Raw genomic sequence first — 25,265 nt, forward strand, 5'->3', positions numbered from 1 at the left:
TGTAATGTAAGGGAGATAATGTAATGTCAGCGCTTGAGCAGGAGAATGCTCTCACGCTGGGATGGTATTCTGATGACAGGCTGGATCGCAGCCGAGCGCTGCCATCCAGCTTGTCATCCTTCAGAGACACTGCAGAACACAGACATTATGTAAACTTCCGATTCTGGTATTCGATATTCTAAAAGTATCGGAACTCCGATACAGCGAATATCGGTCGATACCTGATATTTCAGTATCGGAATGCTCAACACTACTGATGAGTTGTGCGATAACCAATGACCTAACGCAACCATGACGTGACAGTTGCAGAAATACAGGACAAGTCAAATTTTGGTTGCAAGCTGCACACAAGCTTGCCATTGTAGTCCAGGTAGTAAGGACTCGGCTGTTTATTTTAGAATTGCAGTTTTGCTGTAAGCAGTCGTGTAGCTTTAGTCTTTTTTGTAGAACCTGCTCATTTTATTTAAGAATTAAGACTCCCGTCTGCATACACATACAAGAGAGTAGTTATTTACTTGCCTTACAGTGTTAGAGCCAAGCCACAAAATTTCTCAACAGTTTAATCTGAAGCCAAATAATTAGAGCGCAAGAGGCAGAAATTGAATTCAAATCTCGGTTCAGATTACACACCAAAAAAAAATATATAAATTAAAAAAAAAAAAAAAAAAAAAAAAAAAAAAAAGTGTTGTAGAGGATGACCCCTTGTTGTTATTGCTGGGTTAGTTGTAAAAAGATTACATTGGAGAAGAAATGGAAAAATAAGTTGTGGGGGCGCTCATTACAAACTGAATAACCCCCAAGTTTGATAATCTGTCTTGGCATTTCAGTTCACCCATTCCCTTATTAACCTTGGCAGCTCTTCTCTGCACAGACACTAGATTATAGCTACTATAAGCACCTAAAAAAAGCGCTTGGACATAAATAATTGGAGTAGAATCGTGTTTTTTGAAAATAAAGAATAAATAGACACAGATGCTGTTTGAAGTATGAATATATCTCCATTAGACAGATGAGACAACTAGTTCACAGATCTTTCGCATCAAACAATCACCTTAGACATGGCTTCCAGAATAGTGTATCAGGTTCTCAGTATAAACCAACATTTATATGAAGTGCTTTGTACACGGGCCTTAGTCATGTACATTTCTAATTCCAAACATTGTTAAATACTTGGATCTGACAAGAGCCCATTGGACTGAGTATGAAACATTGACCGGTATCTAATCGCCTGCCTTCGACCCCTATAAGAATCCTATGTACACACAACCGCTTTCTCCAGCTGCTTAAAAATTAATGGCTTTTCCAAACGATGCAGCTAGGTTTGCTTCTCTGAAGGCTTCTGATACCGTCTGCAAAGAAGAGACAACTTATTATTTAGGAAGAGAATGAAACTTTAAAAAAACAAAACAAAAACAAAGCTGAACACTTACTGGATGGGCATGGCATACTCTGGCTACATCTTCACAGGAGGCACCATATTCCATGGCAAGTGTGGCTTCATTAATCATCTCACCGGCACCCTGTAATCAGCGAGAATTAATAAGTAGTCTGGCCACATTCACAACACAACTAGTAATAAAAAAGAAAATGTTCCTAATTATTTAATAAAAAAAAAAAAATTAACACCACGTCATCTGAACAGTCCAAACGAACAACATTGGTCGCAGTGCTGTCCACGTCATGTCAGTTTTTCTCAAGGACACCACAAGGGCCAAGCAGTCTGCCAGAGTAACATAGAAGTGTAACGAAGATATATTCAGCTAAGAATTATACCAGAATTTAACCAGAAGGGAACTGAAGGTAACTGGATACTTAGTCACAGTAAACAATGTTCCTGTTTGTTTTCACTCTCTCCTCTATAGTCCTTCACTTTCTACTAACCCCTCTAATCCCTACTCCTAGTAAAGAACTGGTCATCTCTCCCTCCATTCTCCCCATCCATCTCACTTCCACCTCAGAACTGTTCCTCAACATACAATCCTTTGTCTCCAAGCAGACAGCCACCTCATGCACTCTCCAACTCATACCTGCTAACACTTTCTCTGCTCCTTCTCACTGCTGGCGATATCTCTCCAAATCTCGCCCCCCACCACATCCCCACAGTCACGTCTACCTCTCATCCTATACCTATCACACATTTCTGCAACCTTTCTAATCTTATACCCATCCGCCCAGCCCCCGTTTCTCCAGTCCCTCTAACAGGAGCTCTATGGAACGCCAGCTCCGTCTGCAACAAAGTTTTCTACATCCATGATCTTTTCATCACTAACAAACTTTCCTTCCTCGTCATCACTGAAACCAGACTCACCCATTCTGACACAGCCTCTCCAGCTGCACTTTCATACGGCGGATGCCACCTCTCCCCCACACCCCTGCCCCAGCAGCAAGCATGGCGGAGGAGTTTGCTTTCTCCTGTCAGAAAGCTGCTCCTTCTCACATATCTCATTGCCACCCTTCATTACCCTCCTCTCTTTTGAGGTGCACGGTGTGCGCATCTACTCCTTTCCAACCGGCTGTCATTTACCACCCCTCAGGTCCAGCTTCCACCTTCTTAGACTACGTCACCACCTGGCTACTCCATTTCCTTTCCACGGACATTCCCACTAACATCATGGGCGACTTCAACATACTCATTGACACTTCCTATTCATATGTCTCTAAGCTTCTATCCCTCACTTCCTCCTTCAGCCTCGCTCAATGGTCTTCCGCAGCCACCCACAAAGATGGACACACACTGGACCTCATCTAACCTCTCTAACTCACCTCTCCCTGACCACAACTTACTCACATTCTCTTCTCTCTCCTCTCCAGGTCCACAGTCACCCATCCAAGAACCTCAAACACCTTGACCTACACTCACTCTCTGAATCCCTTCTCCCTCCTACAGACAAATCCCTACACAATGCAGATGCGGCTTTATGTAACATCACAACAGCTGCAGCTATCAATTTGGTCGCTCCCCTCACAATCAACAGGCAACCCTGGCACACCAGCCTGACTAAAGAACTGAGACTGGCTTCTAGGGTTCTAGTTGGAGTGGGACCTTTTCCATCTCCGTTCAAGCACTTCATCGGATTCAAACAGTCCCTTACTACTTTCAAGTCCACACTAACTGCAGCAAAACAAACCTACTCCTCATCGCTCATATCCTCCCTGTCTCACCCCTGAACGGCTATTCAGTACTTTTAATTCTCTCCTCCGTCCCCCAACTCCCTCTCCCTCCCCACTCTTCTCAGCTGAAGACTTTGCCTCATTCTTCAAGCAGAAGATTGACAGCATAAAGCAAAGCTATGGCTACAAGTCCCCACAGCCCCTTCTCATAACTACTCAACTCTCCTCCTTCAAAACCAGCTTCTCCACCATCACAGAAGATCAACTTTCCTCTTTACTCTCCAAGTCACATCTCACCACCTGTGAACTTGCCCTAATCCCGTCCCACCTCATCCCAAACCTAACCCACATCTTCAACCTGTCACTAACAACTGGAATCTTCCTCCAATGCGTCAAACATGCCTCGATCACACCCATCCTCAAAGTCCTCCCTTGACTCATCCTCTCTGACAAGCTACCGCCCCATATCACTTCTTCCCTTTGCCTCAAAATTACTGGAACAACATGTCCATTTTGAACTGTCCTCCCACCTCTTTCTGCTCCCTCTTTGTAAGCGGTCAATCTGGCTTCCGACCGCCTCACTCCACTGAAACTGCCCTGACTAAAGTCATCAACGACCTACTGACTGCCAAATCCAAGCGACGCTACCCTGTTCTCCGCCTTTGACACAGTGGACCATTCCCTCTTATTAGAGACTCATCTCGGCATCACAGACTTGGCCCTATCTTGGATCTCCTCATACTTAACAGACCGGACATTCAGCGTCTCCCACTCTCACACCACCTCCTCACCTCCCCCATCTGTTGATCTCCCCCAAGGTTCAGTTCTAGGACCACTGCTCTTCTCCATCTACACCTTCAGCTTGGGACAGCTCATTGAGTCTCACCTCTATGCTGATGACACACAGATCTACCTCTCTGGACCTGATATCACCTCCTTACTAACCAGAATACCACAAGGTCTGTCCACTATTTCATCTTTCTTCTCTGCTAGATTCCTAAAACTTAGTATGGATAAAACCAAATTCATCATCTTTCCACCATCTCACTCAACCCCACCACCTGACCTATCGTCAATGGCTGTCCACTCTCCCCAGTCCCACAAGCTCGTTGCCTCAGGGTAACCCTGGACTCTGATCTCTCCTTCAAACCTCATATCCAAGCCCTTTCCACTTCATGCAGACTCCAACTCAAAAATATTTCCCGGATCCGTACATTCCTCAACCATGAATCTGAAAAAACAGTGCATACCCTCATTATCTCTCGCCTCAACTACTGCAACCTCCTGCTCTGTGGCCTCCCTTCTACCACTCTCGCACCCTTGCAACCTATCCTAGACTGCTGCTAAACTAATCCACCTGTCCCCCCGCTATTCCCCTGCCTCCACCCTCTGCCAATCACTGCACTGGCTCCCCAATGCCCAGAGACTCAAGTTCAAGACCCTAACCTTGGCATACAAAGCCATCCACAACCTGTCTCCTCCATACATCTGTGACCTTGTATCCAGTACTTACCTGCACACAACCTCCGATCCTTACAGGATCTCATTCTCTATTCCCCACTTATCTCCTCTTCCCACAATTGCATACAAGATTTCTCCTGTGCACCCCCCACCCCCACCTACTCTGGAACTCTCTATCCCAACATATCAGACTCTTGCCTACCGTGGAAACCTTTAAGAAGGAACCTGAAGACCTACCTCTGACAATCCTACAACCTGCAGTAACCCTCACTGCACGACCAGCTGTGCCCTCAGCTACTGTATCCTCACAAACCCCCCCCTCTTGCCCCATTCTAGATTGTGAGCCATTGCGGGCAGGGTCCTCTTTCCTCCTGTACCAGTCGGTGACTTGTTTTTGTTCAAACTATTGTACTTGTTGTCTGCTACGTATACCCCTTTTTCACATGTAAAGTGCCATGGAATTAATGGCATAATAATAATAAACCATATTTTCGGTCCATGATATATGATTGAAAGAAACTTACTGATCCAAGAATATGTGCTCCCAGCATTCTGTCAGTTGTCTTGTTACTTAGGATTTTCACCAAGCCGTCTGTGTCTGCATTTGTTTTCGCCCGGCTGTTGGCAGCAAATGGAAATTTCCCAACTTTGTATTCCACACCCTATGGAGAAACACTTATTAGCCAACAATGAAACATTTTGCCATTTAAGACAAATATGCAAGGGGTACTGAAAGATAAAAGAAAAAAAACATCCTGTGACAAAAGAGGGCCTGATTCATAGTTGCATTTGAGCCTGGTCTATTTTTTTTTTTTTTTACCACTTTAAAGAACATGTTCACAGTTTTGGGAGTGGAAACTCTATAAATCCTCCATGTCTGCCCTGAAAGCTCAGCAAAAAGACTTAACATAACCAAAGAAGCTTCTACACATTTTAAAGTGTATCTGTCTTTTCATTCAAACTTGACAAAGGGTCACCTACTTAAACAATTCCTTTATGTTAGAAGGGTCCCAAGTGAAAAGCTGATCACAGATGTTTTAGATTCTGATATAGAATATGTGATCTGTGGAGGAAACCTTGTGAGTTTACCTTCCCTTCAGCTATGATGAAGGGGAAATTAAAGAGAACCTATCATATCCAAAAGTAGGTAAAGAGCAATAAAATCCTGTTATGTTATGCAGGGAGCGGTGATCGTGCACTCAGTGTGTAGTGATTGACAGCCTGCTCTGCGCTTATGTATGCAGAACAGGCTGTCCGTGTACCGGGGAGGGATTACAGCAATCCTGATGACTGGAAGCTAGCACACACTGCTCTAGTAAAGCAGCCGAACATGATTTTACCGCCATTTACCTGCCAATTAACTCTAAGTCTGAAGGGAGATCGCTTTTCTGGTTCCCTTTAGCCTTTATATGCTTTTGTAGCCTCTAATGTGACCAGTCAGAATTTCTACTTGGATATTGGAAAACAGTCTTTTTAAACCAGGCAACAAATTTAAAACAGTGAAGTCTTAAACACAAATTTTATGTACAGTATGTACAGCAATACCTCTTCTTTTAACTGCTCTTCTGATTTTCCAACCCAAGCCACCTCAGGGTGAGTATAGATCACCGATGGCACACAGTTGTAATCAATGTGGACTGCCCCACCAGCCATGCCTTCAACACAGATTATACCTTCATCTTCAGCTTTATGGGCCAACATTGGTCCAGCTACTACATCACCAATTGCATATATACTGTGCAAAGTAAAAAGAGAAAGAACTGAGAGGCACTGAAATGTAAGATCGCTCAATACAATCTAGGGTTCCAATCAGTAGACACTAAGCTCATGACTGCTACTTTTTACTTTTTTTTTTTTTTTTTTTTAAGAAGGGTGTTGAAAGGGTATATGACTATGTCTTAAGTGGCAAGTTTTAGCCCCATTATTCTCGCTGCTCCCCCTGGTATTTTTTTTTTTTTTTTTTTTTTTTTAAATCCACGGTTCCAGAAATTTTTTTAAATTCAGTGCCAATTTCTGTAGTCTTTATTAAAAGGGGTGTTGTTCGCAGCAGGGCAGTAAAATAAGAGCAAAAACTGGACACTTTTGACCCAGTGACCGGTACTCTTAAGATACAGTTGAAACTCAGAAACCAACAGACTAAAAAATGTGTTACAAACTTTCTAGTCTTTTGGTTTTAATCCTGCATAGAGCTGCTCTTGTTCAAGCAATGTACAGGAACCTGGCCCCATTCTCTGTTAATTTTCAGTCCAGTTATTTACCGGGATCTAAGTTTCAGAAGCAAACCATCAAAGAAGTGATTTGTATAAAGCCCCACAGTACAAATGGATGTAGCACAAGTCTATGGTCCTGCATCAGGGTCCGAGCAATATTTTTATGCAAGGTGTCCAATGCGTGAAAGTAATTAAATATCTGAACTGGAAACAAGGTTTTCCTTACTTTGGGATTTTTGTCTGGAATCTAGTGTTGATTGGGATCCTCCCCCTGTTATCCAGATCAATTCCAAGCTCTTGTAGTCCAAGGTTTTGTGTGAAGGGACGACGACCAATGCACACAAGCAAAACATCGCAGGTTATTACTTCTTCCTTCCCACCAGCTGCTGCTTCAATGCTGTTAACAGAAATGAGAACACGGTTTTGTTATAGATCAGGGATAAAAGGGTCAGCCTTCCCCCTGCATTTCATTGCATATGCAAAGACCCTCCTTCACGCTGTGCACTCTACCGCAGATCCCACAATATCTATATTATAAACTTTCCTGTTTTAGATCACATTTTATAGTGCCAGGGATGTCATGTTATAGGAAGCATACCACACTTACGAAACATCAATTTTCCCATCTGCTCTTCTAGTCGCACCAGTGACCTTTGTGTTCAGCTTAAATTTCAGACCCTGCTTTTGAAGAATCCTTTGGAAGTTTTTGGAGATTTCCATGTCAATTCCTATTCCACCAACATGTCCCAAAAATTCAACTGCTGTAACATCTGCTCCCAATCGTTGCCACACAGATCCCTGAAAAAGATGAGTAGCCAAAAATATCAGGTGCAAGTAATTCTACATTGGATTAGTTACATTATTCTGTAGCACTGCATGATAGATGGAAGTGACCTGCCATAACAGTAGTTTGGATTTTGCAAAGCTTCTTTGTAATAGTTTTAGGCTGTGCTAGACTTTAAAGAGGTTGTGTTTGCCCCAGTTCAAATAAGAACACCTATATTCACTTCCTGTGATGTCGCAGCAGTGTCAACATTTGCGCGAGGTTGGTTTTTTTTTTTTGTCACGTGAGCCCTGCACCCAATCAGCTCTGGCGCCACTGTCCCCACCTTCGGACGTGTATAAATATTCATATTCAAAAGGAAATGAGAGCTGTACTTCTTCATGATTACTTATATGTCCGAAGAAGGAGACAGTGACGCCAGAGCTGATTGGGCACAGGGCTCATATGACAAAACCTTACGTGAGCCCCATGAACGCTAATGCCGACACCGCTGCAAGGGTGACAGCATGGGAGGGGAGTATAAGTGTTTTTACTTTAACAGGGGCAAACATTCAGAGTGAGGAGGTTGTCCTAGTAGTGGACAACCCCTTTAATGATACCTGTTGCCAATTGTAAAAGTCAATACTTGCATGTTAACTTACCAATTCAACACCAATTACTCCACCACCAATGACCACCATCTTCTCAGGCACTTTCTTCAGGGATAATGCACCAGTGGATGATACTACGGTTTCTTCATCAATCTGTAACATGACAGAACTAGATTACTAATGTAAAAAAAAAACTTTTTAAATACTTGTTTATCAGATCTGCATTATAACGATACAAGACCTCAATTCCTGGAAAGGGAGTAACCTCAGATCCCGTCGCAATAAGGATGTTCTTAGTGTTGATAACCTGCGTGCTGCCATCTGCTTTTGTTGCAGTCACTTGGTTTTTCCCGGTGATTTTTCCAAAGCCTGGAACATGTGCAACCTGCACAAGATACACTGAAAGTGAGTACGGAAATGTGCATGTATACACATAATTGTCAAGCAAGACATTTTCTTGTAGTATAAAACCATTCTATCAATAGATAAATCTAAAACACACACACAACTAAATCAGTGGCTTTCTTGGACCATCATAGCAGTCACTGCCTAACAGCAGGAATTGTGTGGACTGCTCCAATAACCTGGAGAATGTAGATACTGCAACAAAAACTGTATGTGGGCTTGTTCTCCGTGAAAAACGCAGCAAATTTTCCACCTTTATTCTTTGAAAATCTGCTGTGCTTGACAGTAGCAGTGCTGGTTGTCAAATTTTAAGAAATCTTATGCAAATGCTGCAAAAAAAGTCTACAGTGTGAAGTTGACCAGACCAGCAGATCATCAATTTCTGCTGCAGATAACAGTTTAAAATGCATTTCTCGCCAGCACTATTTTCACATTGTATTTACAGCTGTGGGGTACTTTGTAGTATTCACACTGTAGGAGATCTATAAAGAAAACAGTTGAACAAGCTCATTGTCACAAAGACATGTAGGTCTGTAGCGAAATGGTGACATGGGAACATACCCATTTTTTCCAAGCAAAGTATACATTATTTTTTTGGCTGCTAGCTCACTAGCCACAGTTAAAAGGGGGTTGTCCACTACTCAGACAACCCCTTCTCAATTGTTACTCCCCTGTATAAAAATAACAGGCTATACTCCCCTCCCTTGAGACCCTTCCCACATGAACCCTGCAAACAATTAGTGGATGCTAATGGGCATGCTCACCTTCACTTCCTTTAGGTGAAAATGACCCAAAAGTAGTGAAATCTGCTTCCGCCCCCTACGTCCAAAGTAGTAAGTAAAGTGGCTGCTAATATGCAGTGTGAGGCAAACAGCGTCACATGATCCTCAGGAGACCAGGTGTCGAAGTCACAGAAATGGCACTGGCACTCGAGGACAATATAGCCAGATTTTATATTGAGGAATATAACAAATAAGTAGGGGTTGCCCGAGTAGTGGACAACCCCTTTAAAAGGAGTCATGATAATCTCTTGAGGATGGGTCACCAATATCAGATCATTGGGGGTCCAGCACCTGGCCACCCCACTGATCAGCTGTTACTATGCTCTTGAATAGGAGTGATTCTGCAGTACCAGGCAGCGTGTGCTACACAGTCAGTCAATGGGGCTACATAGTAAACTCCAGTCAATGAGATTACATCTGTCAGAGTAAATAGATGATCTGTGGGGTAGCAGGTGTCAGACCACGAATGATCTGATACTAAATGATCCATCCTAACAATAGGTCAAATAACCCTTGCCAGGACAACCTCTTTAATGTGTGTTGACAATTAAATATATACTCAAAGGCTATATGCATATGTTCAGGTGTTATACAAGTGCAGCAATCAGACCTTATTCTGTTTGAACAGATGAGCAATGCCACCTGTAAGCGACTTCACTGCTCCACTTTTCTGTTCCATCATCTTCTCTAGATTTAAACTGATGCCAGTAACTAAAGAAATACAAAAAAAATAGAATTAGTGTCTTACAGTGAAAAAGACAGTAGACAAGTCATGATCACAATAAAACACATGACTGGAGAAAAAAATGGAGAAAGAGACTGAAATACTATTTAACCTACCTTCAATTCCTCTGCTCGCAAAGTCTTTTCCATGAGCTAAGTGATAAAGGTAGGAGTTATTCAGCAAAGCCTGGAAAAAGACATTGGAGAAGATCTATTATTGGCTTAAATTTAGGCACAAAGCGCACAAAATACATCCCATTGGTGTACTCTGTACGAGAAGTCTGGTGCATCTTTACTGACATGTCGGGCACTTTTCTCTTCCCTACTCCCCAATCGTTTGTCTTAATATTTTACATGTGTTGGCAAATTTTAAGATATTCCCATTTTCTAGTGTACAAGTGTATGCAATTTGTGGTGCATTAACCCCTTAAGCCCCGCGGGTGGTTTGCACGTTAATGACCGGGCCAATTTTTACAATTCTGACCACTGTCACTTTATGAGGTAATTACTCTCGAACGCTTCAACGGATCCCCCTGATTCTGAGATTGTTTTTTCGTGACATATTGTACTTCATGATTGTGGAAAAATTTCTTCGATATCACTTGCGTTTATTTGTGAAAAAAACGGAAATTTGGCGAAAATTTTGAAAATTTTGCAATTTTCAAAATTTGAATTTTTAAGCCCTGAAATCAGAGCGATATGTCACACAAAAGAGTTAATAAATAACATTTCCCACATGTCTACTTTACATCAGCACAATTTTGGAACCAAAATTTTTTTTTGTTAGGGAGCTATAAGGGTTAAAAGTTGACCAGCGATTTCTCATTTTTCCAACAAAATTTACAAAACCATTTTTTTAGGGACCACATCACATTTGAAGTCACTTTGAGAGGTCTTTATGACAGAAAATACCCAAAAGTGACACCATTCTAAAAACTGCACCCCTCAAGGTGCTCAAAACCACATTCAAGAACTTTATTAACCCTTCAGGTGCTTCACAGGAATTTTTTGAATGTGGAAGAAAAAAATGAACATTTAACTTTTTTCACAAAAATGTTAATTTAGACCCAATTTTTTTTATTTTCACAGGGGTAACAAGAAAAAATGGACCCCAAAATTTGTTGTGCAATTTCCCCTGGGCACGCAGATACCCAATATTTGGGGAAAAAATACTGTTTGGGCGCACGGCAGGGCTCGGAAGGGAAGGAGCGCTATTTGACTTTTTGATTGTAAAATTTGCTTGAATAATTAGCGGACGCCATGTTGTGTTTGGAGAGCCCATGTGTGCCCAAACTTTGGAGCTCCCCCACAAGTGACCCCATTTTGGAAACTAGACCCCCCAAGGCACCTTTCTAGATGCATAGTGAGCACTTGGAACCCCCAGGTGCTTCACAAATTGATTCGTAACAATGAAAAAGTGAAAAAAAAAACACTTTTTCATTTTTATGAATCAATTTGTGAAGCACCTGGGGGTTCCAACTGCTCACTATGCATCTAGATAGGTGCCTTGGGGGGTCTAGTTTCCAAAATGGGGTCACTTGTGGGGGAGCTCCAATATTTGGGCACACAGCGGCTCTCTAAATGCAACATGGTGTCCGCTAACAAATTTAACGCAAAATTGGCTCAAATTGTTAGCGACACCACATTGCGTTTGGAGAGCTTCTCTGTGCCCAAACTTTGGAGCTCCCCCACAAGTGACCCCATTTTGGAAACTAGACCCCCCAAGGCACCTTTCTAGATGCATAGTGAGCACTTGGAACCCCCAGGTGCTTCACAAATTGATTCGTAATAATGAAAAAGTGAAAAAAAAAAAACACTTTCATTTTTATGAATCAATTTGTGAAGCACCTGGGGGTTCCAAGTGCTCACTATGCATCTAGAAAGGTGCCTTGGGGGGTCTAGTTTCCAAAATGGGGTCACTTGTGGGGGAGCTCCAAAGTTTGGGCACAGAGGGGCTCTCCAAACGCAATGTGGTGTCCGCTAACAATTTGAGCCGATTTTCCATTCAATTTGTTAGCGGATACCATGTTGCATTTAGAGAGTCCCTGTGTGCCCAAACATTGGAGCTCCCCCACAAGTGACCCCATTTTGGAAACTAGACCCCCCAAGGCACCTATCTAGATTCATAGTGAGCACTTGGAACCCCAGGTGCTTCACAAATTGATTCATAAAAATGAAAAAAAGTGTTTTATTTTCACTTTTTCATTTTTACGAATCAATTTGTGAAGCACCTGGGGGTTCTAAGTGCTCACTATGCATCTAGATAGGTGCCTTGGGGGGTCTAGTTTCCAAAATGGGGTCACTTGTGGGGGAGCTCCAATGTTTGGGCACACAGGGGCTCTCCAAACGCAACATGGCGTCCGCTAACAATTTGAGCCGATTTTCCATTCAATTTGTTAGCGGACACCATGTCGCGTTTGGAGAGCCCGTGATGTGCCTAAACAGTGGAGCTCCCCCACAAGTGTCCCCATTTTGGAAACTATACCCCTCAAAGATTTTATTAAGGTGTATAGTGAACATTTTGAACCCAGAGGTACGGCACATTATTTGTTTACATTAGGTCATCATATTGAATAAGTTTTCATTATTCTTGAGCGCAAGTGCTCGCTACTTGAGTTTGCATCGGGTACTCAGGTATGCACCATGTACAGCATGTGCTCGAGTGACATGCTCGAGTCCCTGCTCCGCATGTTTCACGGTTATTAGACACCCAAAAAAAAACATGCGGGGATCGCTCGTGCATGGCAGGCAATCCCCGTAAAGTTTTTTGGCCGCGAAGCATATGGGGCAGAGACTCGAGCATGTCACTCAAATACCCACGATACTAAATGCATACCAGAGCACCCGATGCAAACTCAAGTAGCGAGCACTTGCTCTCAACACTAGTCGCCATATCGTCATCTTTTTTTCTTACTTTTGAAAAAAATCCCAACCCCAGCCCTAGCCCCAGCACAACCCTAGCCCCAAACCCAGCCCTAACCCTAGCCCAATCCTAACTCAAGAGTTTATTTTTGACGCCGTTCCTTGTGCGGTATAAGTGATTAGACGACTTTATTCTTCGGGTCGGTGTGATTACAGCAATGCCAGAATCATATGGGGTTTTTATGACTGACAGCTGTCACACACTAAAAGATGCATTTTTTGTAAAATCTAGTTTTTGCATCGCCATATTTTGAGAGCTATAATTTTTCCAGATTTTGGCAGACAGTCATGTGATGGCTCGTTTTTTGCGGGATGACTTGACGTTGTTATTGGTGCCATTTTCAGGCACGTGACATTTTTTGATCGCTTTCTATTCCGATTTTTGGGAGGCAGAATAAACAAAAACCAACAATTCAGGAATTATTTTTTTTTATTTTTTTATTCTGTTCCGCGTGTGGTAAAATTGATGAGGCAGCTTTACTCTTCGGGTCAGTACGTTTACAGCGGTACCACATTTGTATCATTTTTCTATGTTTTGGCGCTTATACACAATAAAAGCTATTTTATAGAAAAAAATATTTTTTAGTATCGCTTTATTCTGAGAGCTATAACTTTTTTATTTTTCGGCTGATGGAGCTATATGGTGACTTGTTTTTTGCGGGACGAGATGACGTTTTCAGCGGTATCATTTTTATTTATATGCGTCTTTTTGATCGCGTGTTATTCCACTTTTTGTTTGGCGGTATGGTGATAAAGCATTGTTTTTTGCTTGGTTTTTTTTTTTTTTTTTTTTTTTACAGTGTTCACTGAAGGGGTTAACTAGTGGGACAGTTTTATAGGTCAGGTTGTTCCGGACGCGGCGATACCAAATATGTGTACTTTTATTGTTTTTTTTTTATTTTTTTTATAATAATATTTATTGATGGGTACATTATATTTTTATTTTTGGTGTATTATTTTTTTTATTTTTTTATAATATTTTTGCACATTTTTTTTTTTTTTTTTCCACTTTCACACAGTTTATACACTTTATTACTTTGTCCCACTCTGGGACTTTCACTTTTTTTTTTCTGATTGCCTGCATGGCACAGGAATGGAGCACCATCCCTATGCCATGAAGGCTGTCAGAAGTGCACAGTGTGAAGATTGCTTGGAGATGCACTGCGCATGTCCAAGCAATCTTCCTGCTCTCTGGTGACCCGGATGTTGTCATGACGACATCGGGTCGTCATGGCAACACCCGGGAAGCCTTTGCAGACTGTGCTGGAAGCCGGAAGAGGAGGTGAGTATCGCCGATCACCTCCCCTTGCCCCCGCAATGCCGCGATCGACTTCGATCGCAGCATCGCGGGGGTTAATGTGCTGGGAGCGGTGCGTGACCGCTCCCTGCACATAGTACCGGGTGTCAGCTGTGACAATCAGCTGACACCCGGCGGCGATCGCGCCCGCACAGCCTGTGTGCGCGCGCGATGACGTACTAATACGGGTCTGGCTCTTAAGTCCCAGGGCACAGACGCGTATTAGTACGTCAGATGTTATTAAGGGGTTAATAGAGACAAATCTACAGTGTTATAATTTACTGGAGAATAAAGTATTTTAACCACTTCGCACCAGAGCCTGTTTTTGCCTTCGTGACCGGGCCAATTTTTTCAATTCTGACCACTGTCACTTTATGAAGTAATTACTCTGGAACACTTCAACGTATTCCCCTGATTCTGAGACAGTTTTTTCGTGACATATTGTACTTCATGATAGTGGTAAAATTTCTTCAATATCACTTGCGTTTATTAGTGAAAAAAAATCAGAAATTTGGCGAAAATTTAGCAATTTTCAAACTTTGAATTTTCATGCCCTTAAATCAGAGAGATATGTCACACAAAATAGTTAATAAACAACATTTCCCACATGTCTACTTCACATCAGCACAATTTTGGAACCAAATTTTTTTTTTGTTAGGAAGCTATAAGGTTAAAAGTTGACCAGCGATTTCTCATTTATCCAACAAAAAATTTACAAAAACATTTTTTTAGGGACCACATCTTATTTGAAGTGACTTTGAGAGGTCTTTATGACAGAAAATAGCCAAAAGTGACACCATTCTAAAAACTGCACCCCTCAAGGTGCTCAAAACCACATTCAAGAAGTTTATTAACCCTTCAGGTGTTTCACGGGAATTTTTGGAACGTGGAAGAAAACAATGAACATTTAACTTTTTTTCACAAAAATGTTACTTTAGACCCAATTTTTTTATTTTCACAAGGGTAACAGGAAAAAATGGAATATACAATTTGTTGTGCAATTTCTCCTGAACACGCCGATACCCCATATGTGGAGGCAAACCACTGTTTGGGCGCACGGCAGGGTTCGGAAGGGAAGGAGCGCCATTTGGACTTTTTGAATGTAAAATTTGTTTGAATAATTAGCGGACGCCATGTCTCATTTGGGGAGCCCCTAATGTGCCTAAACAGTGGAAACCCCCCACAAGTGCCACCATTTTGGAAACTAGACCCCTTAGGGAACTTATCTAGATGTGTGGTGAGCACCTTGCACCTCCAGGTGCTTCACAGAAGTTTATAATATTGAGCCGTAAAAATAAAATTTTCACATTTTTCCCACAAAAAATTGTTTTTCATCCCCTAATTTTGCATTATCATAAGGATAACAGGAGAAATTGCACCATGCACTTTGTTGTGAAATTTCTCCTGAGTAAGCAGATACCCCATATGTGGGGGAAAACCACTGCTTTGGTGTACGGCAGGGTTCGGAAGAGAAAGGAGCGCTATGTTGGCTGGGATAGGCAGCAGACACCATGTCACATTTGAAGAGTCGCTGACACGCCGAAACAGCAGAAACCCCCACAAGTGACCCCATTTTGTAAACTACACCTCTCAAGGAATTCATCTAGGGAAGTAGTGAGTATTTTTTAATTTTTAAATTTATACCATTGGGCACTGAAAAAGCATAATTATATATTTTTACCACAAAAAAATGTTTTACCCTCAGATTTTACATTTTCACACAGGGCAATGGGTAAAAATGGTGCCGAAATGTGTCACACAATTTCTTCTAAAAGTGGCAATACCCCATATGTGGCTGTATCGTACCGCTTAGCCATACGGCGAGATCTGGGGGGGATGGAACGCTATTTGACAATTGGAGAACAAATTATTGTAGAATAGGCATTTGGAAGCACAAAATTTTCTGAATTTCTTTTGGGGGGTCAAGGGCCATTTCGCTTTTCCAGAGCCTTTCTGCTACCAGTAACTTGGAAGTCCCTTATATTTTTAACAGATGACGGACCTGAGTGGGGACTAGCTTTTTTTTGAGGACCGAGTTGAAGCTTTTATTGGGAACATTTTACATAACATTTATCCGGCGCTCTAGGCTGAGCACTTACATCGGGGTTTCCATCTAAATTTCCAAGTGATGTAATTCAGATGAAACCCCTGCGGGATCCATTCACTGTAATGAGGCAGCAGAGTTACTCTGGACTCCGTCTGGCCTCTGTTTAGCGGTGTCCTTTTTTTCAGAAGTGCACAAAACTGTGGCCAACCGCACTTTTATGCCTAAAACAAATGACACCGTGGGATCACAGGCCAGACGGCATCCACAGTGGCTTATATCTGCCTCATTACAGGGAATCTTCCGTCATGGGTTCCGTCTGAATCACATATTTCAGAGATTTACACGGAAACTCTGATGTAAGTGCTCAGCGCAGGATAAATGTGGGCAGAGCCTTACTGCGATCTTTGGGAGACATGATAAACAAATCAGTAGCAGGTGAAGAATTGGTTTTATTTATTTTTTACGCCGTTCCTCGTGTGCTATAACTGATTAGATTACTTTATTCTTCGGGTCGGTGTGATTACAGAGATACCAGATTTATATCGGGTTTTTATGACTGACAGCTGTCACACACTAAGACGCTTTTTTTTTTTGCAAAATCTAGTTTTTGCATCGCCATATTTTGAGAGCTATAATTTTTCCATATTTCGGCCGACAGTCATGTGACGGCTTGTTTTTTGCGGGACGAGTTGACATTTTTATTGGTACGTGACATTTTTTGATCGCTTTCTAATCCGTTTTTTGGGAGGTAAAATTAACAAAAACCAACAATTCAGGAATTGTTTTTTGAGGTTTCTTTTATGCCGTTCTGCGTGTGGTAAAAGTGATCAGGCAGCGTTATTCTTCTGGTCAGTACGTTTACAGCGATACAACACTTACTGTATATTTTTTTTATGTTTTGGCGCGTTTACACAATAAAACTATTCTATAGAAAAAAGATCCTAGTTACTTACCGGTAACGGGATTTTACAGAGCCCATGACAGCACCACCGGAGAGAGGGTATCCGCCCACCAAGGACAGGAACCTACTGAATAAAAAGGCGGTACCTCTCCTCCGCATCAGTTTTATTTCAGAGCATGAGAGGGCCTCCGAAGACAGGTTAATACATAACCACCACCTCAACATTTGTACTAAACACCTTAAAAAGTGCACACCACAGTGATAAAGGGGAGGGAATTAATAGGGTGCTGTCATGGGCTCTGTAAAATCCCGTTACCGGTAAGTAACTAGGATCTTTTCCCCTTCTCCCATGACAGCACCACCTGAGAGATTTATAGAGATCAAATACCAGAGGGAGGGATCACCGCTTGCAACACCCTTCTACCAAAGGACAGATCAGTAGAAGAGGAAAGGTCAAGACAGTAATGTTTGTAAAATGTAGCGGGGGATGACCAAGTTGCCGCCTTACATATGATGTCGATGGGCACATCCGCCTTCTCAGCCCAGGAAGCAGCTACCGCTCTGGTGGAATGGGCCTTCAGGTTCTCAGGAACCGGCAGATTGCTAGAAGAGTAGGCTAAGGTAATAGTATCCCTGACCCATCTAGCTATGGTCCCCCTTGTAACCTTAAGTCCTTTCCTAGCCCCCTGAAAGGATATAAATAAAGCGTCACTCTTTCTCCAGGCTTTTGTCACTTCCAAATACTGGACTAACACCCTCCTAACATCTAAGGTGTGAAGCTTATGTTCCTCAGAATCCCTAGGATTAGGATAGAAGGAAGGGAGAGTGATTACTTGCGTCCTATGGAACTTGGAGGCTACCTTTGGAAGATAGGCCGGGTCTGGTCTTAAGATTACTCTATCCATACATACTTGAGTGAATGGATGGTTAACGGATAGTGCGTGTAAGTCACTGACTCTACGAGCTGATGTCAGGGCCACCAGTAGAGCAGTCTTTAAAGTTAAGATTTTTTCTGAAACCTTCTCTAAGGGCTCGAAGGGAGGTTTGGTTAATGCTTCCAGAACTAAATTAAGGTCCCAAGGAGGAATTCTTGGAACAGGAATAGGTCTGGATCTATGACAGGCTTTAATAAATCTAATGATCCATCTATTTGCTGCCAAGTCATAATTATACAGTGCCCCCAGAGCTGATACCTGTACCTTAAGAGTACTGGTGGCTAGTCCCATGTTTAACCCCTTCTGGAGGAATTCTAGTATGGCCTCAATAGGAATCCTCCCTTTGGCGGACTGACCCGAGGTAGACAAGAACTTAGCCCAGGTTCTACCATAGATTCTAGTGGTTATCGGTTTTCTACTTGCTAGAAGGGTAGTAACAAGATCCGGAGAAAACCCCCTTTGCGTCAATAGCGACCTCTCAAAATCCAAGCTGTCAAATGCAGGCCCGCTCTTTGGGGATGACAGACTGGGCCCTGCCTGAGGAGATCCGGGATGTCCGGAAGAACCCATGGATCAGCTTGGGACATTCTCTTCATCCAAGTGAACCATGGTCTCTTGGGCCAGAACGGGGCGATCAATATAACCCTCGCCCGTTCCTCTCGGATCTTCCTCAGGATAGTAGGGATCAGTACTAAAGGGGGAGAGGCATAAGCTAGAGTGAAATCCCACGGAATCTGCAGCGCGTCCACCGCAAACGCCCCCTCTTTTGGATTCAGGGAGCAAAAGGTTTCGGTCTTCCGATTGTGTCTGTTTGCAAATGGATCTATCTGGGGCTGTCCCCACCGATCCACAATCTGCTGAAAAACGGCTGGATTCAACTCCCACTCTCCTTGTTTCAGGATGTGACGACTCAAGAAAATCGGCCTTTATGTTCTCTTCCCCTTTTATATGCAGTGCCGAGAGCGTAACCAGCCGACTCTCGGCAAACCTGAAGATCTAATCCGCTATTAACATCAGAGGGAGAGACCTGGTACCCCCCTGATGATTGATGTAGGCGACTGTTGATCTGTTGTCTGACATTATCCTGACGTGAGGGCCCTGAAGAACAGAACTGAATTCTTTTAGAGCTTTTCTGGCTGCCAAAAGCTCTTTCATGTTGGAAGAGAGAGACTTGTCTCGCTGTCCGACCAGAGGCCTTGTACAGAACGATCCCTTAGGTGAGCTCCCCAACCTTCCGCACTTGCGTCTGTTGTAATTGTATCCGACACCTGGGAGGTCCAAGGAACCCCCAAAGATAGGTTGACCGGAGATGTCCACCAGTCCAGGGAGTTGATCACGACATCTGGAAGAGATATTTTCCCATTCAGGCGACCTTTGAGCCGCCTGTCCGCTGCCAGAATCTCCTGTTGAAGACATCTGGAATGGTGCTGGGCCCACTGAACCGCCGGGATGCAAGATGTCATTGTACCCAACAGAGACATTGCACTCCTCAGGGTCATGGTCGGATTGCTGACAACCTGAGATATTAGGGATCTGATCTTCAGCTTCTTTTCCTCTGGCAGAAGACAGGTTTGGTTTTCTGAGTCCAGAATGAGACCCAGGAAAGACTGAACCCTCTGTGGTTCCAGCCTTGACAGCCAACCTAGGCGTCTTAGACTGGCCATGACGTCCGCCAGGGCTAGAGCACAGAGTTGACTTGATCTGCCCACTACTAAGAAGTCGTCCAGATAAGGGATGACCAGAATATCTCTTTCCCTCAAGTGCGCCGTGACCTCCAGAATAATTTTTGTGAAGACTCTCGGCGCCATGGAAATGCCAAAGGAAGAGCTGCGAACTGAAAATGCCTTACGTGCCTGCCGAATTGTACAGGTACTCTTAGAAACTGTCGATCTGGCAAAATCGGGACGTGGTAGTAGGCGTCCTTCAGATCGAGGACGCACAAAAAACAGTCCGGAAATAACATCTTTATGGCCGATTTTATAGTTTCCATCTTGAACGGCCTGTAGATTAAATGGTCGTTCAGCCTCTTTAAGTTCGCAATGGTCCTGAAGGAGCCGTCCGGCTTCTTTATTAGGAAGAGAGTCAAATAGAATCCTCTTCCTTGCTCGGGTGCAGGTGTTTCCACCAGAACTCCTTTCATGAGCAGAGAGAGAACTTCCTGCTGTAAGGCTATCTGTTCCGCTAAACCTCTGGGGGCTGATATTTTGACAGTGTTCTTGGGCCTGCTTTTGAACTCTAATGTGAGCCCCCTCCTGATTATCCCTAAGATCCAAGAATTGGATGAAATTTCCTTCCAGGCAGGCAGGAAGTGGGACAATCTTCCTCCCACCTGGGGGGAACTGTCACTTAGGGGCTTTCTTATTCTCGGAGGAGGGACCCCCGAACATGAAGTCTCTGTTATACGGTTTTCGGTCTTTCCAGTTACCTTGGTCTCTGGGAGCTTTACTGCGGCTGTATTTTCTCTTCCGAAAGGAACTGTTAAATCGGGAACCAGACACCGTGGGAAATCCATGTTTTTTGTCTGCGGCTTTGTCTAGGATGTCATCTAGACCTTTGCCGAACAAGAAGTCCCCCTCACAAGGGATTGAGCACAGTTTAGACTTTGACTGCACATCCCCTGGCCAGCTCTTGAGCCATAGCGCCCGGGCTGCATTAGAGAGGTTTGCAGACCGGGCAGCCAGCCTAACTGAATCTGCCGATGCATCTGCCAGGAATGCAGCCGCTCCCTGCACAAGAGGAAGGTCTGATAGAATTTTCTCCCTGGACACATTCCCCCTGATCTGGTCTTCCAATTGTTAAAGCCAGATCATCATAGATCTAGCTGTGCAGGTCGCTGCTACTGCCGGTTTAAGGGCCCCTGCTGATGACTCCCAGGCTTGTTTAAGGAAGGACTCCGCTTTTTTTATCCAGCGGGTCTTTTAAGGCTCCTAAATCCTCAAAGGGCAGAGTGGATTTTTTTGAAGATTTTGAAATGGCCACGTCAATCTTAGGGGTTTTGTCCCATTTAGCCGCATCCTCGTCCTCAAAAGGGGTACCTCCGCTTGGAGGATGACGGCAGCTGACCCTTCCTCTCCGGTTTCTTCCATTCCCTTTCTATCAGAGATTTAATCCTGTCAATGACCGGGAATGAGCGTCTCCTCCTTTGGTCTAAGCCCCCGAACATAACATCCTGGACTGTTCTGGGCACCTTGGTATCGGTAATACCCATAGTTCCTCTGACGGCTTTAACTAGTTTCTCAGTATTATCAACCGAAAAACAAGGTCTGCCCCCCCCCCCATCATCATAAGACTCCGATGACGATGAGGAGTGATTAGAGGAGGAAGGCAGTTCTCTCGTAAAACGGGACTCCACCGATTCCTCAGATTCTGAAGAAACTAGTTCTCGCTTCTTCTTTTTGAGTGAGGTTAAGCCTCTTAAAGACTCTCTGACCTCTGTCTGGATTAGATCCTTTAATTCTAAAGAAAACCTGGGGGACTCCTCTGCAATGGTTTTCTGAATACAGTCCGAGCAAAGGTTTTTGGCATAGGAGGTGGGAAGATCGATTTTGCATAAAGCACACTCCCTGTTTTTACTTTTAGCACTACACTTCTTCGCCTCCTGCCCCAAGAAATGAAAGGAGAAGAAGGAGGAAAAGAGAGAGAGAAGAGCACATTATTCAGGGTGAGACTTTCACGAAGATCACTCACCACACTGCCGTTCAGACTAGGGTACCGGAGGTGGTGGTTGCCGTTCACATGAGGGCTCCCATCTGGCGGAGGTGGACTGACGAAGTCTTTTCTGACCAGTCTTGCCGGAACTTGTACGCCCTCCACTGCTGTGACTTTGTCGATGGGAAGATTCTCGTTCCATTTGTTTAAGCTGCTTGCGCTGCTTTGATGGCTGTGGATGCTGCTGTACTTCCTGTGTCGGTGACAGCTGCTGCCCAGGTGACTGCGGCTCCTCATCCATCATGGCGGGGATGCAGACACCGCCATCCTGATTGCTCCCCATCCTTAAAAATCAGTAGGGCTCCACCTCCTTTAGGCTCCTCCCCTTCCGGCAGCGTGCTCATTTCAATCTCTCTTTTTTTTTGAATTTTAGCCAGCTGGCGCGCTACCCGCAGATCCACTCGCTTCTGCGCGGGCGCAGCCCAGCTGCACCCGGCGCGCTTGCAGCGGGATGACAGCTTCCGGCGCGCTCCGTCACAGGGTGCGACGCGACCCCCACGTGAGCAGCCCGGAAGACCTGCCGGCCGGCGCGCTCAGTTAGTCTTTGCGAGGCGCAAACCCGGACGCAGGCCCCGGCGCACGCGGGGAGGAATCCAAAAAAGCAGCAGCACCTCCTCCCCACACGCAGACCCGGGCAGCAGCCAGACGGGCTGGGAACAGGGACCATCTGCTGCTTCCACGGCCTCCAGGCCGCACCGTCCATAATCCAGGTACGTAAGGTACCACCTGGTAAGGCTCCCATCAGGGACAGGAACCAAAAACTGATGCGGAGGAGAGGTACCGCCTTTTTATTCAGTAGGTTCCTGTCCTTGGTGGGCGGATACCCTCTCTCCGGTGGTGCTGTCATGGGAGAAGGGGAAAATATTTTTTTTGCATCACTTTATTCTGAGCGCTATAACTTTTTTATTTTTCGGCTGATGGTGCTGTATGGCGGCTTTTTTTTTTTTTGAGGAAGATGACGTTTTTCAGCAGTACCATTTTTATTTCCATTTTGCTTTTTGATCGCATTTTTTTCCCCTTTTTGTTTGGCGATATGATGAAAAAGCATAGTTCTTTGCTCCGTTTTTTATTTATTTTTATTACGGTGTGCACAGAAGGAGTTAGTGTGACAGTTTTATAGATCGGGTTGTTTTGGACGCGGCGATACCAAATATGTGTACTTTTTTTGTTTTTGCATAAATATACGGATTTATTGGTTTAATATTTTATTTATTTATTTAGTGATTTTTTTTAACAGTTTAAAAACCATTTTTTTTTTTACATTTTTACTTAGTCCCTGTAAGGGACATTAATTTTTATTTTTCTAATCACTGATCTCATCCAATGTAATAGACATGTATTGCATTGGATGAGATCTTTGCTGACTGTTTCACAGTCAGTGTGTCCTGCCAGGCTTCAGCTGCAGGCTGAGCCTAGCAGGACACCATATATGGCAGATCTGGAGGCGGTCATGTGACCTCCAGCTGCCATAACAACGGAAGGTCCTGGAAGCTATCAGGGGGCCGTCGGAGAGGTAAGTTGATGACCCCCTCTCCTCTCACTATCTTCTATATGCCGCGATCACTATAGATCGCGGCATATAGAAGATAGCAAAGGATTAACATCATTAGGACCTGATCCAATCAGATCCCGATGATGTCCCCTGTCAGAGCTATTGCTCTGCACCGGAATCGCAGCGCTTGCAGGACCCTGGGGGTCCTGAGCGCTGCGGGACCACCCACCGTTTTTAAACGTCGGCGCTGCACAGAACCCAGGCAGCGCCGACGTTTATCTACAGTGGGCGGTCGGGAACCGGTTAAATGCAAAAATATTAAAACAAATGTACAAGACTAGAAACAAGTAATTAATGTACATAAACAAGTAATTAATGTATGGTATATCATGCACCTTAAAAAAGGAGAATCTGTCGTTGTCCAGAGAAGCTCACTTCGCATTGTGAGTAATGACTGACTAGAACCTCGGACACCTACTGAAGCGTGTGCACAATTGGCAGGCATCATGCTACTCTGATGAACAGGATACCGGCTGATCGTGAAAACAGTCACAGATGTGAGATTGTAGCAGCACCAGCACTACTCATCTGCGAGGTGGAATTGAGCAGCTTTGGACCTCACTGAATAATACTTTTAAAGCTTCAACCAGATACAGGTAATTCTATACTGCAGAGTCTACAGAAAAATCTGCATGTTTTATTAGTTAGAACAAGCAACCAGCAAAGCCATTCAGACATACCTTAGAGGGAATGCACCCAACGTTCAGGCAGGTTCCACCAAGAGTTTCATTCTTCTCCACACAGACAGTCTAAAGTAAGTAGAATAGATGCATTAGATGTTAATTAAGACATGGCAGACTGATCAGCTGGCAAAGTTACCAGTGATCTGCGGGGTCCTCTCTCCTCCTGGTATGTGTTGATTTATGTGATTATTGTTATTCTGCAATGTCTTATTGTCTGTACAAATCACCTCTAAAATGTAAAGTGCTGCGGAATATGTTGGCGCTCTAGAAAAAAAAATTATTATCTCTACTAACTATATCCACTGTACATTGCAAGTTGAGAGCAGGCCAAGCCTGTCCCATACCCAGTTACTAACGGCTTTCTTAAAGGTTCGCTAGTATGGCATCTGATTTTTATGGATATACAGTGCCTTGTGAAAGTATTTGCCCCTCTTGAACTTTTCTACCTTTTGCCACATTTCTGGCTTCAAACAAAGATATAAAATTCTGATTCTTCCCAAAAAAAATTAACAAGTGGAACGAAATTTATTGGATATTTTAAACTTTTTTAAAAAATTAAAAACTGAAAAGTGAGGCGTGCAATATTTTTCGGCCCCCTTGAGGTAATACTTTGCAGCGCCACCTTTTGCTGCAATTACAGCTGTAAGTCGCTTGGGGTATGTCTCTCTCAGTTTTGCACATTGAGGCTGAAATTCTTGCCCATTCTTCCTTGCAAAACAGCTCGAGCTCATTGAGGTTGGATGGAGGGAGTTTGTGAACAGCAGTTTTCAGCTCTTTCCACAGATTCTCGATTGGATTCAGGTCTGGACTTTGACTTGGCCATTTTAACACCTGGATACGTTTATTTTTCAACCATTCCATTGTAGATTTTGCTTTATGATTGGGATCATTGTCTTGTTGGAAGATAAATCTCCGTCCCAGTCTCAGGTCTTTTGCAGACTCCTACAGGTTTTTTTTCCAGAATGGTCCCGTATTTGGCTCCATCCATCTTCCCAGTCCCTGCTGAAGAAAAGCAGGCCCAAACCATGATGCTGCCACCACCATATTTGACAATGGGGATGGTGTTTTGAGGGTGATGAGATGTTTGGCGTAAAAGCAACACAGATCGTTTTGCATAGTGGTCAAAAAGCTCGATTTTGGTTTCAAGGGGGCGA

The 25,265-nt window shown here is 43.7% G+C and overlaps 1 protein-coding gene across 1 annotated transcript in view; it reads right to left on the reverse strand.

Annotated features, from left to right (window-relative positions):
- Positions 1-922: 922 nt before the first annotated feature.
- DLD (dihydrolipoamide dehydrogenase) overlaps positions 923-25,265 on the reverse strand; it is a 36,955-nt gene continuing 12,612 nt past the window's right edge. Inside the window, exons 4-14 of the mRNA XM_073652180.1 lie at positions 24,109-24,177; positions 10,184-10,253; positions 9,954-10,054; positions 8,398-8,541; positions 8,208-8,309; positions 7,390-7,580; positions 7,009-7,179; positions 6,118-6,307; positions 5,097-5,234; positions 1,431-1,520; positions 923-1,349 (exon numbers count right to left, since the gene is read on the reverse strand). Coding sequence (XP_073508281.1) covers positions 1,284-1,349; positions 1,431-1,520; positions 5,097-5,234; positions 6,118-6,307; positions 7,009-7,179; positions 7,390-7,580; positions 8,208-8,309; positions 8,398-8,541; positions 9,954-10,054; positions 10,184-10,253; positions 24,109-24,177 — 1,332 coding nt within the window. The 3' untranslated portion in view covers positions 923-1,283. The remainder of the gene's footprint in view (positions 1,350-1,430; positions 1,521-5,096; positions 5,235-6,117; positions 6,308-7,008; positions 7,180-7,389; positions 7,581-8,207; positions 8,310-8,397; positions 8,542-9,953; positions 10,055-10,183; positions 10,254-24,108; positions 24,178-25,265) is intronic.

Source organism: Phyllobates terribilis, unplaced genomic scaffold, assembly GCF_046119375.1.
Source record: "Phyllobates terribilis strain yellow unplaced genomic scaffold, ASM4611937v1 Scaffold_11__3_contigs__length_659146591, whole genome shotgun sequence".
Lineage (NCBI taxonomy): Eukaryota > Metazoa > Chordata > Amphibia > Anura > Dendrobatidae > Phyllobates > Phyllobates terribilis.